The sequence below is a fragment of the Thamnophis elegans genome, chromosome 2 (genome assembly GCF_009769535.1).
Source record: "Thamnophis elegans isolate rThaEle1 chromosome 2, rThaEle1.pri, whole genome shotgun sequence".
Classification (NCBI taxonomy): Eukaryota; Metazoa; Chordata; class Lepidosauria; order Squamata; family Colubridae; genus Thamnophis; species Thamnophis elegans.
The window spans coordinates 10,346,059-10,365,589 of record NC_045542.1 but is presented as its reverse complement, the minus strand read 5'-3'; the positions used below and the strand labels follow the sequence as shown (position 1 = coordinate 10,365,589).

Sequence of the window (19,531 nt, the reverse complement as noted above, 5' to 3'; positions counted from 1 at the left end):
TACACCTATCCTCCGCGAGCTGCACTGGCTTCCCATTGGTCTCTGGACACGCTTCAAGGTGCTAGTCGTTACTTTTAAAGCCCTACATGGTATCAGACCTGGTTACCTGAGAGACCGCCTCCTGCCAGTCACCTTCCAAAGACCTATTAGATCCCACAGACTAGGCCTCCTCCAGATTCCATCTGCCGGCCAATGTCGGCTGGCGACCACCCGGGGGGAGGGCCTTCTCTGTGGCTGTTCCGGCCCTCTGGAACGATCTCCCCGTTGAGATCCGGACCCTTACTACCCCTTCCGGCCTTCCGCAAAGCAACTAAGTCCTGGCTGTTCTGGCAGGCCTGGGGCTGTTGAATTATCCAGCCCCATCCGATGTTATGACTGTTGCTGAATTTTTAATTGTTGTTTTTATTTTTGTACCCCCTTCCCTTCTTATTGTTAGCCGCCCTGAGTCTCCTGGGAGTAGGGCAGCATACAAGCTAAATAAACCTAAACCTAAACCTACTGCTTTCTAGACATGCTGAACTACGACCCTTAGGATTCCCTGGCTGGATGACTGAGGTCGTCAGCCTATAACTGAGCCACCCTGGACTGCTCCTGGGAAAGAATATTCTCCACTAAATCAGTCTCCCATTCCAAGAGAGGTCTTACAGATAGTCCTCGAGTTATGACCATAATGGAGATACAAGTCATAATGGCTGTAAAGCAGGTTGGTCACATGAATGACCCAATTCCACATTTTTTTTTGTGGCAGTTGCTAAATGAAGGCAGTGGTCATAAGTGTGAGCACCACAGTTGTTCAATAAACCCAGTTTGCTATGGCACGGTTTTGCCAAATACCCCCCCCCCCCTGAAATGCCAGGTTTTGGCAAAATGTTATAAAAAATAGTCAATGACCATGGGACAATGCAAACGGCAGTAAATATGGCCATGTTTCCCAGCTCCCAAAGTAGCTGTCATATAACTGGGATTGGAGGAGGGGGGAGGAACTGTCAGAACTTCGGATCCAAGTTCTATGTCCCCTTTTCCAGGACCTTCTGGGTCCTGATTGTTACCCAGCCCAAGTATGAGTTATTCTCTCAATCATTTACCTCCTTTTTAGTCCAGGAGCGAAATGCAGTATTGAGGGCTTTGGCCCCGTGAGCCAAATAGGCAGCTGGGTGCCTACGGTTTTCTCGAAGGCCTGCCAGGAGAAAGAGAAAGAGAGAGAGAGGGAGAGAGCATCAGTAGTGGCCATTCTCATGAGCCACAGGGAGAAAGGGAGATACTAAAAACAGGCAAACTCAAAACTCACCTCGGAAGATATCCAGGAGATGTTTGCCAACGTACCAGCAGATCGTTTCAAAGTTGGGGAATTTGAAGAGATCAGCTGTGCTGAGGCGCTTTTCAATCTCGTAAGCCCTAGGTAGGAAGGAAGGGAGGAAGGAAGGGAGGTAGGGAAGGGATGTAACATCTTCCATAAAGAGGACATTGCTTCTGTAAATTTATGCTAATTTGCTGGACTCCTCTCCTCGGATGGTTTAGTCAACAGCTACCAATCAAGAGCCATAAGAAGCTATCTAGGCACTAAACACTCATTCCTCTGACTTACTCCTGGGTTCCAGTCAGCACTTCATTAGGCAACTAGGATTAAATGAGGCATTCTCCATTAACTTTGCTTCTCAGAAGCTAGCTGGGAAAGTTGCCCAAGATGATCACATGGTTGGTACACAGCAACTGTCATAAATATATGCCAGTTTGCCAAGCGCCCAAATTCTGATCACATGACCATGGGGGATGCCACAATGGTCATAAGTGTAAAAACCAGTCATAAGTCACTGTTTTCAGTGCCATCGTAACTTTGTGCGGCCATTAAACAAATGGTTGTAAAGTCGAGGTCTATGTGTATTTAATTCTTCAACCAATATTGAGTTTGGTATGCTTCCAGGTGTTTATACTCTTACATCCAGGATCCTCTGAAGAAATGATGCTATGCCAGGCCAGATCATTGTGTTCTCTGCTTTAGTGTCATCCACATTAGTAAGCAATAACTCACTTAAGGGTTTTCAGAAGGAAATTTTCCCAGACTAGCTCGGAGAAGTGGAAAAATGAATTTGGGACCTCCACCCTCTACTCTTGAGTTTTGGCTTTTCCCTTGATAGTTTCCCCAGATGCTCAATGGTGGCCAATTGCTCCCATCCAAGCTTACTTGAGCTGCATCTCAATGTTGAGACTGTGTAGAAAATTGCCTCCAAAGGCCAGGCAGTCCACGGGGGTCAGCACAGCATGGATCCACCCTGGAAGGACAAGAGGTGGTAAGATGGTAAATAGCTTCTCAAGAACATTGACTGACTGGGAAAGAGGAGAAACAGCTGTTTCGGGCCTGAAATGCCAAAGGGGAAAAAGGGCTTAAAGCAGGGTGAAATTCAAATTTTTTACTACTGGTTCTGTGGGGGTGGCTTGGTGGGCATGGCAGGGGAAGGGTACTGCAAAATCTCCCTTCCCTCCCCACTCCAAGGGAAGGATAGTGCAAAATCCCCATTCCCACCCTACTCTGGGGCAAGCCAGAAGTGGTATTTGCCAGTTCTCCGAACTACTCAAAATTTCTGCTACCAGTTCTCAAGAACCTGTCAGAACCTGCTGAATTTCACCCCTGGCTTAAGGCATTAGCTACTCTACGTGACCCGGCTATTATCTTCCATGCTTTCTACCCATCCGGTAACACTGGGCAGAGTCAGTGCAGTTTGGGTCTCCCCAAGCAATGCCATCCAATGCCAATCAGAGAGCAGGGCTTCTTGGTCATGTGTCCTACCCCGTGGAAGGATATCCTTGCTGAGACCCATGTCTCTCCCTCCCAGGCCTTGTGATATGGAGCTTGATGATGGGTGTTTTTGTTAGAGGGAGTGGGTTCGTGCAGATGCACAGGATTTTCCTGTTTTTTTTCTCTTTTTATTTATTCTTTTTCCCTCCTTGCTTTAAACCACCCATAGTAATTTTGGAGTCAGGTGGCCTGTAAAACTCAATAAACAAGCCAACATTCAACCTTTACCCATAAATAGCCCTTTCCCTAAGTGATCAACACATTGTCACACAAAATGGAAGCTACGGGAAAAGAAACAGCCCAGAAAAGAGAAAATCAAATGCCCAAGAACCACAATAGGAGGAATGACGCCGACTGGGAATGATATATGGGTCAACTCGTAAAGCATTCATGGTCAACCTGGCTTTAGGGGGCCCTTACCTGTCGGTATGAAGAGGGTCTGGCCCTGGCGGACAGGACAGCGATAGCACCTATCCACTTGGTCCCCAAAGAACATTTCATTCTGATTGGAGGAGCTGCTCCATGCCTCAAAGAGGGTCAGGTTGGCCGCAGTGGGACGTACCAGGTAGAAGATCTTCTCTCCCTGCGGGGAAGGATACAGAATAAATTTCCACACTAAGTCTCCCCCGTCTTTTTCCCAAATGATAAAGAGCCGAAGAAACAAGGTGCATATAAATAAGGGGGAGATTGATGCAATAAAGCACAGAGACATTGGGTACTTCGACACTAATCTTTACATGGGGGGGGGGGACATGTCTCATGGACAATTAGACTGTTCCAAGGCCAGAAAAAATGCTCTTAGCCTCACATTTCAGAGGCAGCATTTGAAGAGTAACAGAATTACAAACACTTTCCTTGTCCGAGTCCGCTTGGGCTGTCCCACAGATAATCTTACCCAATAATTTTACCAAGCTTTCTCTGCATGATTCTTTTTTTTTTTTTACAAATGTTGGCACAATTTCTTCTTCTTCTCTACATTATAACTTTCAAGACCAGATATCCTTCATACATGAAGGAAATCAAAGACCACAGTGCATGCCAAGGTAACGGAAGGTCTGGGCCAAGAACAATTGAATTCTAAAGAAGAGGTGTGTTAAGTAAGACCATCTGCATAACTTTCTCTTTTTTTATACAGTTCATGATGAAGGACGTGATGATATACAGTGTGCTAACGTTCGGTTTTCTGGCTGCTGAAGATCTTTACTTTGTTTCTAGGCTACAGCTGCAAATTTGACTAGTTTGCAAATGACAGCAGAGATTTTCCAGGTGCTGAATTCTGCAATTATCATCCAAATGTGTCTTTTGGTGGCATAAACACATTTTTGCAATTGTAAACCAACATTTCATGGCCTAGTCCAGATAGAATCCAAAAATAAATCCTCCACTCTTCCCCAAACTGTGCTTTCTGTACAGGATTTTAAGCTACCATCATCCCCAGAAACCTTTCTTAAAACATACATGTGCCTTCAAGTCAGTGTTGATTCCTGGTGATTGCCTGAACTAGTCCCATCTATTTCTTTTGCCAAGACTTCAGAAGTGGCTTGCCCATGCTTTCTTCTTAGGGCCAAGAGAGAGTGGCTGGCCCAAAGTACCCAACTGGCTTTGTGCCTAAGACAGGTCTGAACTCATCACTTCCCAATTTCTAGTCTGACGCTTTAACCACTACACCAACTGGGCTCTCATCTTAAAACATGAGAAATGGATACATTAAAACCACTTCATCCCTTCTTCTATGGACTCAGTATATTTTCTTCATGCCGACACCTCCACAAAATGCCTCTGGACCCTTTTAACAAGAATCCTTGTCAGAAACTAATGAGAAAAATAATAATAATACTGTCACTATGAAGCCATGAAAGGCAGCTACAGTTGCAAGAAAAAGTATGTGAACCCCTTGGGATTACATAGAGTTTTGCATGAATTGGTCATAAAATGTGCTCTGAACTTCATCTAAGTCACAACAATACCTCATCCCCACTGTAAAACATGGCGGAGGGAGCATCATGGTTTGGGGCTGCTTTGCTGCCTCAGGGCCTGGACGGATTGTTTGTCATTGATGGGAAAATGAATTCCAGAGTTTATCAAGACATTTTGCAGGAAAACATACGACCATCTGTCCGCCAACTGAAGCTCCGCAGAGGATGGGTGATGCAACAGGACAATGACCCAAAGCATACAAGTAAGTCAACACAAAAATGGCTTCAACAGCACAGAATACGCCCTCTGGAGTGGCCCAGTCAGAGTCCTGACCTCAACCCGATTGAAATGCTATGGCATGACCTTAAGAGAGCGATTCACACCAGACATCCGAAGAATATTGCTACACTGAAACAGTTTTGTGAAAGAGGAGTGGTCCAAAATTACTCCAGATCATTGTGCAGGTCTGATCTGCAACTACAAGAAACGTTTGGTTGAGGTTATTGCTGCCAAAGGAGGGTCAACCAGTTATTAAGTCCAAGGGTTCACATACGTTTTCCTCCCTGCACTGTGAATGTTTACATGTTATGTGCAATTAAACCATGTCAACATCTAATGTTTGTGTAGTATTATTTTCAGCAGACGGTGTTTTTCTATTGTTGTGACTTAGATGAAGTTCAGAGCACATTTTATGACCAATTCATGCAAAACTCCACGTAATCCCAAGGGGTTCACATACTTTTTCTTGCAACTGTACATCCCAACAACCTGGACCACCTGTGGCAAGAATGAATGCAATGTTGCCTAGTTCTCACTTGCCCTAGAGAAATTCACTAACTGATCTGACTATACCAGTTACTGGACTATACCACATCACAATGTAACTTGGTGTATTATTTTATGCTGCTACTCCAATTACTCTTATTTTCCTTCTCCGGTTACACCAGTACGAGAAAACCTTGAAAACAAAGATGCAGTGGGAAGACCATTCAAAGATCCACCAAGGCATTCTGCCAGTTCTGAAGCTTTGCATAAGGATCCTCCTTCTATCCCATATACCGGATTCTTACCCGTAGGACATGGTACCAGACAGAGGTGCCCCCAAAGTCAATGTGGAAGTCCGTGTAGCTGTCCCGCACCCCCATCAGGCAGTACTTTTGTACGCTGGGACGCTCAAAGACGGACTCTCCTGGCCACAGGTTCTCCACCCAGGACAACTTGCGCACAATCTTTGGTGTCTCCACCAAATTAGACAACCTGAAAAACGGCAAAGGTAAATCAACAACCTCATCTCCTTCCAAACAACCCGAGAATGCTTTCGGGTGGCTAGTGGAGAGACTTACCTACTGATGCTTAAACCCATGGTTTGTTCCTCCCCCTTCCCCCCCAATTGCCTCTAGGAAAATATGGCAGGAAAAATAGCAATAGCAGTTCGACTTATATACCGCTTCATAGGGCTTTCAGCCCTCTCTAAGAGGTTTACAGAGTCAGCATATCGCCCCCAACAACAATCCGGGTCCTCGTTTTACCCACCTCGGAAGGATGGAAGGCTGAGTCAACCCTGAGCCGGTGAGATTTGAACAGCCGAACTGCAGAACTGCAGTCAGCTGAAGTAGCCTGCAGTGCTGCATTTAAACACTGCGTCACATTCCCATCCTCGTTTGTGAGAAAGGGAATAATTACAACTCAGTGCCTTCCAAATAACGATAAAAGTAGTGCTTGAGTTGTAACTATTAACAGAGCTTGCTCATTATTTTGTCAGCCGTAGCCGTTGTAAAATGGGTCAGTCACATGACCGACCTGCTTTTATGCTCTTTTGCAGTGGTCCTTAAGCGAACCCAGTGGTTGGCTGTGTGAACGTGGCAGTCGTTCAGCGAACCCATTATTTACCGTGGCACGGTTTGAACTGTCTGACGCTGCAACTGAGCACCCAGACTGCAGTCGTATGACCCTAGGGGAGGGAGGGGAGGGGCTCCTGACCATCAGGGTTTCGGATTTAGGTCATAAGTCCCCTTTTCCAGGCAAGTCACAACTCTGAACAGTCGTTAAGTGACCAGTTGTAAATCAAGGACTACCTGTGATTGATTTCTCAGAATATTCGGCCTGTATTACCCTCCACCCTCCACCCTCCACCCATTTGAAGGATGGAACAGAATGGAGGACTTCTTTGTATCCCCTTCAGCTAAATAAAACCATTCTTGGGGGAAATAATATATCTTGATGCCAAAACACAGAATCTTGTAGATCTAGGCTCTCCCAATGCGGGTGGGGATGGCGCGTAGAACAAAAATAACTGGACTGTTTTTACAGGCTCATGCACCCTTTCTTGCAACCTTCCCTGCACTTTTTTACCTGGTTTCTGAGAATTCCAGACTGATGACATTGAGCACTTTCTCTCGCCGGCTGCTGCAGTAGTAGCCGACAAAGTCACCCAGGCGCATCTTGAGGTCAGCTTGGCGTGTCACATCAATGACATCGATCTCCTTGTCTGCACCTGTTAAGAAAGAGATACACCTCCTGTTGAGCAAGTCAGTTAGGAGGTGGCAGCAGCAGCAGCAGCAGCCATATTTCCCTGAGTTACACCCCTGAAATACACTGTGGGGCAGGCAAGAAACTCATCAGAAGCTTAGTGATGCAAGCATCTCCCTCTAGTGGTCCTTTCCTCCAGCACCTTGGTCAGCAACTGCTGCTTATACTCAAGGGCCAGAATGCCATTTTGTCAAAGGTTGCTAAGCTACTTAGTACACACATACTTATCTACTCTTACTTTCAAAATTCAGCTAAGGATTTTCTCTTTCCAAACCCTGCCTTCATGCAAATGCTCGGATTCTACATTACAACACGTGGATTGCCTATTAGCATAAGCCATTCTTAGGGAGGGAGGGAGGGAGGGAGAGCCAGCCATCCACAAAAGCAACAGCGGAAGCTACGTTCACTTTGGACAATAGCATTTCAGCTGGCAACAGGGGAAGAAGGGCTGCCTTATGCATTTAAGAATATGCTACACACCGCGTCTCCTTTAGGGAAGGCAGGCAGGCTGATGTCATCTATCATTCTCTGAACTGTAACTCACACTTGCTTGCCCTTTGCTGGGACTGATAAAAGTTGAAGTCCAAAGCATCGGGAGGGCACTAAGTTGACTTAATCTACCATAAGTTGTACCGGGTTTGAGGAATAATTAAGAAACAATGATGCCTTATACTGCATACTTTTTTGATTCCCTGCAGCAAAACGAGGAAGCTCAGGGAATATTCCCAACAGTTTTGGATAACTGCATGCTCCGGAAGAAGATAAGATGGTAAGTGAACTGAATTTGTGAAGAAATCTCAGCAGTAATGTCTTTTGTCTGGTTTTGACGTAGCAGCTGTGTGAACCCAGGCACTATAGCTTATTTAACAAGCTATCATTAGAACAAACTATAACTCAAAGTAATGTCTGAACTAAGCCAATGTGGGATTATGAAAAACCTCTGCAGAGGTTCAAGGAGGCCTTAGCCTACAGCTACACAATCACTGCTATTGGTTGAAAGCCTCTTACTCATCTCCTATGAAAGAGAGAAAACTAAATAATAGTTAGGAACTAGCTGCTCAGGCAAGGCTAACCGGCATCTGCTTTCTTTGAGCAAAGTGTGGGCAAGCAATCTGGCAAAATACCAGCAACTCTCCAAGCAAAGGGGCCCGTATAGCATTTTCTCAGGCCTGGATTTATTGAGCCCATAATTACAACTTGGAGTTAAGACTGTGGAACTTACAACTGTCCAGATATTGTCGAAATAGATACAACTTCTAGCATTATTGAGTAGCTGAATTAAACTTGAGCATCAGCTCAGTAATTATAACCACCACATGCCTGGATTTGAGGATTGCTGTTAGCCAATAGCAGCCGAAAAGAAATAAATACAAGAAGCTATTTAATTCCTATGCTGACATTCTGACTGATTAATTTGGGTCTTTTGTCTTTTTTGCACTGTAAGCATCATAAGCCACAAATTCCTGTGGAAAAGTGAAGCAAGGAAGCTATAAAGAATATGTTCTTAATTCAGTTTAATCTCTTATGATGAAAGAAACATTCATTTCCTTGTCAATCTTTCCAAGATCTCTGTGCTCTCAGTCAGAATAGCAAAGGGTAGGAACAGATTTTCTTCTAGTGGACAAGAAAAGAAGGATAGCTTGACCTTTCTACATCTGCAGAAAATACAAATCTTTATATCTGCAGATAATAGAAAGAAAAGTGAAAAGAAATGAGAGCTGAAGATTTGAGGAGGCCTCAGGAATATCTCCAATGGGATGCAACGAGTTTGTTACACTCCACTGATCACTTGGATCTTAAGGATATTATAGAGCTGGAAAAACTGCAGAAAAAAAACAGCCCCAATTATTAGGGGGAATGGAATACCTACCCCCCCCCCAAGAAAGATTACCAAGATTAAGTCTCTAATTTGGAATAATTCCCTTTTTACGATCCTTTAGTAGATAGTTGGGGCAACTGGATGGAGCTGAACGTTTACTGGCTGGATACCCTTCTTGACACCTATGTGGAGTTTGCAGCAGGTGTGCGTCCATCCGTCCGTCCGTGCGTGTGTGCCTTAGGAGAGAAACATCTGCCACTATCTAGGATTGAACTCTCAGCCTTCTGAGTAGATGGCAAGCATCTGCACCAGTAAGGCATCACACCGTTCCAAATCTCTAACTTGGAATGAAGGAGGGTAAATGGATACTGTATAGCAGAACGAAAGATCTTGCACAGCGCAGGTAACATGGACATATTTTTTTCCCTGCCTCTCTCTAGGATATTCCCCTAAAGACTAAGAGAAGGAGACACATTTTTACACAGATATTAAACTATTGAGATTCATTTATCAGCAGATATAGGAACTGCAGCCAGTTTGAACTGCTCTGAAAGGGGATTGAACAAATTTAGGAAGGATCAGTGGTTATGAATACTGATGAACAACCAATTTTGTTGTATTTAAGTACAATGACAATAAAGATTATACTTATACTTGTACTTTAATGGTTGCCTCCTAAATACTAGTCACCATACCAGTGGTGGGTTTCAAAAATTGTTCGAACCTCTGTGGGTGTGGCCTCTTTTGTGGGAGTGGCTTGCCACCCATGTGACCGGATATGAAGATGCCGACGACACTTGTCAGAACCACCTTAAATTACCTCACACACAGCACTGGCATGTTTAAGAATATGATGTAAACTTGTTTTTTAAAAGGCATCTTTGGTTTGCGTTAAAACAACTTCAACACACGCACTGTTCTGATTGCACCACAAACGCAGTAGTCATCCTTACCTTTCACAGAGGCACTGAGTTTTATAAATATGAGCATGATAGTGTAGAATAATCCTATCCAAGGACCAGTGGTGGGTTTCAAAAATTTTTGGAACCTCTTCTGTAGGTGTGGCCTGCTTTCCGGGTCCACTGGTGGAACCTCTTCTAACCGGTTCGGTAGATTTGACGAACCGGTTCTACCGAATAGGTGCGAACTGGTAGGAACCCACCTCTGCACCATACCTTAAATACTAATTGTTGGGATATGACAGTAGAAGGGATTATTGTCCTCCAGTGCAGACTTATGACTTTTCCAAATGCATCCAACCTTACTTGGGTATCCATACATCTATGATAAAACAGATGTGCTTGCAAACCCAACAGTATGACTGTAACAAGCGGTGGTTCAAACATACAGTTCTCTCCCTTCCTTAAGCTTTAGTTTTTCTGCAAACTGAAGAATATTTGTTGAGATGCAGTGACTGAGAAGAACCACATCTTTGGCCATAGTTCAAGTGGATACATCCCTCATTAGTATTGGTAATTGAGGGATGAGCTTAATCTAAGCAGCCAGTGATGATGACAAACAGTGTGGCTTTGTTTCATCAATCTCTGATAAGAGGTCATTTGACCTCTGCATAAAAAGTGAATGACTAATACTAAAGCCAGATAATATTTTTCCTTATATAAAAAAAATACACTCCCTTTAGCAAAAAATGACCTTTTGCTTTCTCTGCAGCCTATGGTACTAGCTGTAGCCTGCAAAATAGTGGGTGGTAGATATTTTGGACTTCAATTTCTTCAACTTAACTAGTGGGAAAAATACTGTAGGAACTGGCTGGCAAAGCATGTAGAGAGCCTCATGCTGCTGGCCCTTGCAAGAGAGCTCTCCCTCAGGTAACCAATGGACGTTTGCCTGCCAATCAAGCCGCTCTCCTAGCACTCACCAACATAATGCTCCACATCACGCACAGTGAATGATGGTGGAGGAAGAGTCATGCCCAGGCCATCCTTCTTCAGGACCAGGAGAGGCACGCTGAAGCTGTTCTCTTCAAGGAACTCCACAGTCAGTTGTGTTCCACTTGGCTTTAGGATCACATCATCCGCACTGAGGAAGCAGGAGGGACAGTCAAACCAAGGACACACACTGCTGTTTTCTATAGCACACTTTCTCAATTTGGTATCCTCCATACATTAAAACTACAACTCCCAGAATTGCCTGTTCAAAACGGCCTCAATTAAAAGAACATTGCCACAGTAATCCTCTGCTATGGGTTTGTGTAATACACACATTCTCTGTATGTTACGCTTGTAAGCCTGATAAACTTTGGCTGCCTTGTACTTCATGACTGTTATAAAGTATATAATTTGACTCTATTTTTATTTTTATATCTAATCTTCTACGACTCTAGGTTCCAATGCAGTTCTAATTTTTTTTAAAACTTATTTACTTTTTACTTACTTATTTATTTTTATTTAAACATTTATTTATTTATTTAAACATTTATTTATTTATTTAAACATTTATTTATTTAAACATTTATTTATTTAAACATTTATTTATTTAAACATTTATTTATTTAAATATTTACTTAAAACATTATTTAAAACTATGCTTCATTATTTGAGGTCTTGGAGCAGCATTCAGTACACATTAAAACACATCTTTTACAAACTGCCTTTCCTTTTATTTAAACTGGACATTTGCATGGAGGAAGAAACAGAATTATTTTGATTCCTTTTCTTTCAGCAGTTGTTTGGCTATGTCTTTGGAGATCTCTGTGCAGCTGCTTGTAAGGTGTGGCAGCTGCAAAGAGTCTCCCCATAGAGACAGCTATTCTGGTGGTGAAGGAAACAATGACAATAAATAGCAGTGCTATCCAGATAAGAAACAAGGGGAATAATAATAATAATAATAATAATAATAATAATAACAACAACAACAATAACAATAGTAGTAGTAGTAGTAGTTGTTGTTGTTGTAATAATCCCAATTGTAATTGGAGCCCTTGGAGCAATACCTAAAGGGCTACCTCGTTATTTGGAAATTTTAAATTTATCGGAATTCAACATTCTGATTCTACAAAAAACCACCCTACTTAACAGCTTATATCTTCCGACGTTACCTTAACAGTTCCTAGGTCCTTGGTTAGGACTCGAGTTGTTGAGCTACCAACCAGCCCCAAAGGCTGTGAATCTCACCAAAGATTAACATAACAACAACAACAACAACAACAACAACAACTCCGCCGTTGCCGGTCCCAAGCCCGGATGAGAAAGGAGGAGGGTTGGGGTCAGGTTGGCAACTGGCCCCATAAAAAAAACCCCGCCAACCCATACAATATGGTGAAAGAAACGAATAAAAATTTTATACCGCAACGGTCGTTGCACGGGTTAACAAGGGCCGCGGCAGATGTTGGGGTCCCTGGACATCCGTCAACAAGTGGGCTACAAGTGGACCAGCCAACAAAACGACAAAAATATAGTGTAGATGAAAACCGTGCCATAATGGCCTGTTACTACAACTCAGAGCCAGAAAAAAGAGGTTATTTAAAGAGAATGTATGAATTATGGAAACAACAATATCCAGATTCAAATGTTAGTGAACAACGACTAGCAGATCAAAGGCGATTTATTATACGGAATAAAGTGTTTAGTGAAGTTGAACTTGAGGAAATTCAGGCAAATTGCAAAACCAAAAAAACAATATCACAAGCGGAAATAACTGATATTCAAGACACAACTAAAGACATTATAGTAGAACTCCCAGAAGAAGCTCTTGGGGAGGAAATAACACCACCACCACTAGAACCAGTTATCACTGAACCAACTGATGAACTAACTCAAAAACAAAAAGAATTGAAGGATAAGATAATGGAGCATTTTCTGCTTAATGAGGAAAGGCAACGTTTACCAACACTAAAAACTGTGCCTAAGAAAATTTTGGCCCCTATCATGAAAATGGTTAATGCAGTGTTTTCAACAATTGAATCGGGATCCATCTTGGAAACGAACCAGTTAATGTACAGCGCAGCTGTAATAGTCACTAATGAATTAGGCATTAAAATCAAAGTACCTAGTCACACAACAGAAAAAGCATCAAAGCCTAAGTGGAAAATCCGATTAGAACAAAAAGTCAAAAAATTAAGGGCAGATGCTAGTAACTTAAAGAACATGCATGAGCAACGGCTTAAAAACAACAAAATCATAGATCGGCTAACCAGAAGATATAGATTGGATACAAGAAACATCAATGAAGCTGTAGAGATTGTAAAACAGCAGATAACAGCAACAGCTAGAAAAATTGAAAGATATGAGGCACGAATCATCCAATATAAACAAAATCAGCAATTTCGATCAGACCAACGGCGTTTTTATCAAAGTCTTAATGTGAATGGTGACACCAAAAGTGAAAAACCAGAAAAGCAGGCCACAGTTGAATTCTGGAAAGAATTGTGGGAAAATGCAAAGGACTACAATAAGGAGGCAAAGTGGATAGATGACTTTGAGAAAAGCATTGGCAACAAACAAATGCAAGTATTAGAAATAACATCTGAGATGGTCAAAAATCGAGTAAAAAAGGTAAAGAATTGGACATCACCTGGAAAGGACCAAGTACATGGTTTCTGGCTCAAATATCTGACCAGTTTACATGCAATATTGGCCAGGCAACTGAATGAAATTTTACATAAGGGCCAAATTGATGAATGGTTGACAACTGGAAAAACATACTTGATTCAGAAAGATGCAACTAAAGGAACAACACCTGAAAACTACAGACCAATAACATGCTTGCCAACAACCTTCAAATTACTCACAGGCATTATTGCAGATAACATGATGGATTATTTGGAAACAAACAACATCTTGCCAGTAGAGCAAAAAGGCAACAAAAGAAGGAGCAGGGGCACAAAAGATCAGCTCCTAATTGATAAAATGATATTAGAAAATTGTAAGAACAGAAAAACGAACTTGAATATGGTCTGGATTGATTACAAAAAGGCATTTGACTCACTGCCACATAGTTGGATCATAAAATGCTTAGAAACAACTGGCATTAGCAAAAATATTACATCCTTTACTGAAAAGGCGATGAAACAATGGAGAACTGAGTTGACAGTGGGGAATGAGATCTACGGAATGGTTAATATCAAGTGAGGAATTTTCCAGGGTGATTCACTTTCACCTCTTCTCTTCATCATTGCAAGGATCCCACTATCAGTAATCCTAAAAAAAATGAAATTAGGCTACCTTTCAGCCAAAGAAGCTGAAAAAATTTCGCATTTACTATATATGGATGATTTGAAACTCTATGGAAAGTCAGAAATAGAAATCCAATCATTGACAAACACAGTCCGGGTATTCAGCACCAATATTTCAATGCAGTTTGGCATGGAAAAATGCACCACTGTATCCATAAAAAGGGGCAAAATCACTACATGTGAGAGAATTGAAATGCCCAATGGCCAACTAATTAAATGCAGCGGAAATGAAGCCTACAAATACTTAGGCATTCTGCAGTTGAATAACATCAAGCATGGAGAAGTAAAAACTATTGTCAGGCGAGAGTACACCAACAGAGTTAGGAAAATTTTGAAATCTAAATTGAATGGTGGAAATACAATCAAGGTCATAAATACCTGGGCAATACCAGTTATAAGATACACAGCTGGTATAGTTAACTGGACACAAGCTGATTTGGACATTTTGGACCGAAAAACCAGGAAACTAATGACAATGCACTACAGTTTACATCCACGTGGTGATACTGATAGACTATACCTGCCCCGAAAATCAGGTGGCAGAGGATTATTACAAGTGAAGCAAACAGTTGAAAAAGAAAAACATGCACTGGCTGATTATTTAAAAGAAAGTCAAGAACATCTATTAATCGAAGTAAAGAACAAAAATCTACTGAAGGCCGAACAGACGAAACAAGAATACAGAAAAGATGTGATAAAATCAAGAATGGAGAGTTGGCAGAACAAAGCACTGCATGGCCAATTTCTGGAAAAAATAAAAGATAAAGTGGACAGTGAACAAACTTGGTTATGATTAACAACAGGTACATTAAAGAAAGAAACAGAGTCACTAATCCTGGCTGCGCAAGAACAAGCTATCCACACAAATGCCATTAAGGCCAAAATCGAAAAATCCTCTGATGATGCCAAATGCAGACTTTGCAAAAAAGCTGATGAAACTGTTGATCACATACTCAGCTGCTGTAAAAAAATCACGCGGACTGATTATAAATTGCGGCACAATTCAGTAGCACAAATGATCCATTGGAATTTGTGCAAAAATTATAATATTAAAACAGCAACAAACTGGTGGGAACATCAGCCTGAAAAAGTCACCGAAAATCAGATGATCAAGATCTTGTGGGATTTCCGTATACAAACCGACAAAATACTGGCGCATAATACACCAGACATCACACTGATTGAGAAAAATAAGGTCACAATCATAGACATCGCAATACCAGGTGATAGCAGGGTCGCCGAGAAGGAACATGAAAAAATCGCAAAATACCAGGACTTAAAAATCGAAATTCAACGACTATGGCACAAACCAGCAGTGGTAATTCCAGTGGTAATTGGCACATTGGGTGCTATTCCAAAAGCACTGGAATTACATTTAAAACAGTTAAAAATTGACAAAATCACCATCAGTCAAATGCAAAAAGCCGCACTGCTTGGATCTGCACGCATATTACGAAAATACATTACGACGTCCTAGGCCCCTGGGTGGGGCCCGACTAGTAATCAATGCCAAATCCGGCGAAACAACTGGCCGCTGTGATACAATTGTATAATAATACTAATAATAGGTTGAGAAAAACAAGGTTACAATCATAGACATTGCAATACCAGGTGACAGCAGGGTCAATGAGAAGGAATATGAAAAAATCGCAAAATACCAGGACTTAAAAATTGGAATTCAACGATTATGGCACAAACCAGCAGTGGTAATTCCAGTGGTAATTGGCACACTGGGTGCTATTCCAAAAGCACTGGAATTACATTTAAAACAGTTAAAAATTGACAAAATCACCATCAGTCAAATGCAAAAAGCCGCACTGCTTGGATCTGCACGCATATTACGAAAATACATTACGACGTCCTAGGCCCCTGGGTGGGGCCCGACTAGTAATCAATGCCAAATCTGGCGAAACAACTGGCCGCTGTGATACAATTGTGTTGTTGCTAATAATAATAATTTCTTTATTGTCACTGCACAACATATGTACAATGAGATTGGTTGAGCTCCCTCAGTACACCCCCCCAACACAATACAATTCACAGTGAAGACACACACAAACACATATATCTTCACTGTGAATTGTATTGTATGTATGTGTGTATATGTGTGTGTGTGTGTATCCATAAATCATACTAATAAACACCCAGTCCCATTACACCAGTGTGAATATGTTACATGTTGTGCCGACCATCATCTATCGTACTACTTAGTTATGATGTTACTTCTCATTTTACCCAAGAGCAACCTGTTCTCCAAATTCTATCAAAATGGGCTATTATCCAAACCTATAGTTTAAATATTTTCCCTACAAATAAAAACAAACAAACATTACTCTTGAACCTTTTTCAATAAATACCTTTATGTAAAGCAGCAGCACAAAATCTTGAAAAAACCAAAATGCACTGAAAAAATAGAAGTATTTAATTGCTTCACCAAAGTTAAAGCAGCCTTGACATTATCACTGGGCAAGTTTATTAATTCCATCCTGCCCAACTGTTGCTATCCGAAAGACCATAGATAAGTAAACCTTGGGAAGGCATTTCAGAAGTTGCAGAACTACAGCTCCCAGCATCCTTCTAAAGGAGAACTAATAGTGAAAGCTCCTGGAAGTTATAGTTCATTAAATATTGCTCCTTCATGAGCAGAGGAATTCTTTTTGAACAAGTTTTACAATAAAATTGCCCGGAGGAACTGAAAGAAAGGCTTCGATTTAGCTAGAAATCAACCAGTCATTCCACAATATGGCTATTTGAAATGTCCTTTTTTTTCTGTAATGGCTAATCCATCAAGCATGATCTCACCTAGGAAATATCCTGCTGCGAAGTTCTTTGATAAATTGACTGCTGCCGGTCTTCACTGTCTTGCCAACCTCTTTGTTCACAGAGGATTCGGACTGTTTTGGATTTCCTCGGCGCCGTTTCACTGAGGGAGAGAAGAAATCAAAATATAGACAAGCATATAGTCAATTCAACGACAGCAGTGCAGAGATGATGATGATGATGATGTCCCATCTCTCTTTTGCTCAACTCAAGGCAGCCAACGTAATGCTCCTTCCTCCTATGAAGAATCTGGCAAGACTAGTGATGAAGTAAGCCTGCCCAATATCAACAATCATCTTTCAGAACATCAAAATATGATTTAGAGATACCTACAAACATTAAAAATCTTGTAGTCTTGCGGATTGCAAACCACAAGGTTGAAAAATGCCATCAATATCGACTGGAATTTCAGAAATCAAATGTGTTGCTGAAAATATTTACACATTGGGGCTGAGCTAACAAATTGCCTAGATCTATGAAGGCTTTTAAAAACAGATTGTGCAATGTATGTTTATTATTTATTTGATTATGTAATTAGAATAAATAAAAAGCACACAAATTAATTATGCACCTAGACATAGAGCCAGATGACACACATTTGTTCAATGTCTCTATCTGAGGTAGAAATGGCTGAACAGACTTTTAATAGCTGTAGATATAAGTAGAACTCTGTAGCTATTACTCGTCATAAACGTCCTGGACCTGTCACTCATTGTAAAATAATATAAACAGTAGAACAGCAGCCCATAAAGGTAAGGAAACTGGGCTGGGCATGCAGGAAGAGCTGTGAAAGTTGTCAAAAAGATTCTCTTCAGTTTCCTTTAGCTGGCAGGCCTTGTCAGCCTCAAGTGGTTTTTTGAAGTTCTTATTTACAAGAATGTGTATAATGCACCATATATTTGGGCATTGGTGATGAAATAGCAACCACGCAGTCATTATTATGTTTGTTTACATGGTTATTTTATCTCCTTGGAAGCATAAAATATAAAAGGACAATAACTTACTGACAGATGGTCCATGAAGTAGTTCACAGTTGGGGCAGTGATACAAGTCAATGTCGGCTGCTGCATCCTCTTCTACTCCAACGCAACTTGAAGAGAGAAAGAAAATTGCTTGCTTTGCTCTACAGATTTTAAAAAGTTAGACCCAAATGTCCTTTCTCACCTGGATGGCCCCATTGTTCGCCATCTTTGCTCCCTTTTTCCTTTTGTTTCTTACCCTGCTGTTTGTTTAGAGCAGGAAAGCAAATCATATCTGAGGCAAGGATTGGAAGAATCCAGTATCTCTTGCATTCCCAATTATCTATTACTTTTAAAAATTGCAAGATAGTTTATTCATTTTTTGATTGTTATAAGGTTGAGCATATACTGTATGTAGATTTAAGCAACTATCCTTGTGACAGTGAGATGTCATTTTGATTTTTCTTCTTCACTTTCACGTCTTTTAACTGTTATTTCCTACGAAGCAATGGATGAATTGGGATTCTTTTTCTTTGAAATATGTTAAAAAGTATTTAAGCCTATTCCATGATAAGGCTGATAATACAACAAATTGCCCTGCCATCAGTGCAAAATCCAAGCTGGAATAAATGTGTTTACTCGCCTGGATGGCAGTCCTGCAGAGATCCAGGAAGCTATAGCAACTCTGAATCACAGGTGGTGTAGGTGAATTCTGAATGCCGGTTCTACAGGCCTAGTGCTCCTAGCCTAAAGCTAGGGCCAGTGCCTGGGGAAGACCCTGGAGGGAATGATTCCACATTTTGCTTGATGGGGGATTTGTCTCTGATCCAGTCCAAGAAACATTTTCATATTTGAACCAGCATAATTCAATAGCCACATTTTGGGCTTGAAACAAAGCATCAAGCAGTCCCCTATAAAGCATAACTACTCTCCAAATCCACTTTGTTTGAACATCCTACTATCATTCAGCAATAATTTAAACAAAAAAGTCCTCTTCAGCGTAAAAGTATTACACAAATTTGTCTGAGGTTTTTTTTTAAAAAAAGGAAGTGATGTGGAGTTAAAAACACAACAAAAATAGGCTGAAAGCTGTAGTGTCCTTTATGTTTTGATTCTGCTCAGCCTTGAGGTTATTCCAGACACGATGAATGCCTGTTTACCTGAGAGAATTTATTTATTTCACCATCTCTCAGTGCACCCAACTCGAAACACTTCGGTTGCGTGAAGAAAGTAAGTGGCAATGCAAACTTACTTCAGTCCAAGTTGACTGGCGTTAGTAGAGCTTAAGGCAATGGTAACGAAGGCCATCCTTTCAGAATTAGGGGATACAATTCCCTTATTTCTTGATTCTTTACAAGGCTGGTTAATTGGGAATCCAACTTTCATCACTTACCTTTGGTTGCACTTATCTTAAGTTATGTACCCAAGTTCTGTTGCCGGGGAAAATAACATCTGTATGAATCATGCCATGAGCACCTTTGTCTAGATTTAATCCTCCA

The 19,531-nt window shown here is 41.4% G+C and overlaps 1 protein-coding gene across 2 annotated transcripts in view; it reads right to left on the bottom strand.

Moving 5' to 3' along the window:
* The window catches only part of PHF8 (PHD finger protein 8), a 36,570-nt gene that overhangs the window by 15,359 nt on the left and 1,680 nt on the right, over window positions 1-19,531 (bottom strand). For both annotated transcript variants that reach the window (XM_032209336.1, XM_032209335.1), the window contains exons 2-10: window positions 18,078-18,163; window positions 17,056-17,176; window positions 10,939-11,099; window positions 7,064-7,205; window positions 5,782-5,968; window positions 3,215-3,377; window positions 2,183-2,270; window positions 1,289-1,395; window positions 1,086-1,177 (exon numbers count right to left, since the gene is read on the bottom strand). In XM_032209336.1, coding sequence (XP_032065227.1) covers window positions 1,086-1,177; window positions 1,289-1,395; window positions 2,183-2,270; window positions 3,215-3,377; window positions 5,782-5,968; window positions 7,064-7,205; window positions 10,939-11,099; window positions 17,056-17,176; window positions 18,078-18,163 — 1,147 coding nt within the window. The remainder of the gene's footprint in view (window positions 1-1,085; window positions 1,178-1,288; window positions 1,396-2,182; window positions 2,271-3,214; window positions 3,378-5,781; window positions 5,969-7,063; window positions 7,206-10,938; window positions 11,100-17,055; window positions 17,177-18,077; window positions 18,164-19,531) is intronic.